General features: G+C 70.0%; 1 protein-coding gene across 1 annotated transcript in view; it reads right to left on the reverse strand.

The window, feature by feature from the left end:
- The window catches only part of TNFSF13B (tumor necrosis factor (ligand) superfamily, member 13b), a 27,247-nt gene that overhangs the window by 23,771 nt on the left and 2,577 nt on the right, over positions 1 to 899 (reverse strand). The window contains exon 2 of the mRNA XM_012723151.1: positions 278 to 339. Within this exon, the coding sequence (XP_012578605.1) occupies positions 278 to 339 (62 nt within the window). The remainder of the gene's footprint in view (positions 1 to 277; positions 340 to 899) is intronic.

Below are 899 nucleotides of genomic sequence, written 5' to 3' on the forward strand. Positions count from 1 at the left end.
GCTGGGCTGGGCTGGGCTGGAGCTGGGCTGGGCTGGGGCTGGGCTGGGCTGAGACAGCCCCTCAGCTCCGGGAATAGCTGCTGTGTGTGTTAATGTCACACACACCCGGGACCCCACGGTGCAGAAACCAGCTCCTCCCGCTCGGCCCTGCTCACTCGGCCACTCCCTGTGACGGGACACCCTTCCAGGCCGGGGCCCCACCTCCACGTTCTTCAGTGAAGTCCTGAGAGCAGAACGGAAGGGGCCGTCTCTGCCCTCCTTGCTCCCCCAGACAGACCTCCCCGATCTCCGAGAGCGCCCGGTGGCCTGTGCTCAGGCCATTGTAGGGCTGGGGGCGTCCTCCAGGACAGGTGTCGGCAGAGGGGCATCAGAGGAACCTCTGTGAAAGGGGAGGTTCGGGGTCACTGCCCCCGTTGCGAGGGACAGGGATGAGCAGAGAGGGGCGGCCAGGGGTGGCCAGAGGCCGGAGAGACACAGGAGTCCGCGGCAGGGCCTTGGGGAGGAGGCCCGCTTGCCCCTTGGCCTGTGGCTATCCCGGGGCCGGGGGCATGAGGGCGACGCCTGGACGAGACAGCGGCGTGGGCAGGGCCCGGCGGCCTGACGTGGACGTGGCTGTGGTGTCCGGGAACTGGCCTCCCCTCTCTGCACGCTCGCCCGTTAGAGCTCTCAGCAGGAGTGGCTCTGTCCACGTGGTAGGGCAGAACCCCCTTGGTGTGCAGGCCTGGGGGCCCCGGGGCGCCTCGTCTGCCCACGGCAGCCACACGTCATCTGTGGTGGCCGCGCCACGGAGGTCTGTAGGCCGGCAGCAGGCGCCCGTGTGCGCCTGGAGGCCGGTGGGGCAGCGGGGTGCCCGCGCCAGCCTGATCCGTTTCCTGCAGCGGCAGTGACTTGCCGGCGAC

This window comes from Condylura cristata, unplaced genomic scaffold (assembly GCF_000260355.1).
Source record: "Condylura cristata isolate star-nosed mole 26May11 unplaced genomic scaffold, ConCri1.0 scaffold00010, whole genome shotgun sequence".
NCBI classification, from domain to species: Eukaryota; Metazoa; Chordata; class Mammalia; order Eulipotyphla; family Talpidae; genus Condylura; species Condylura cristata.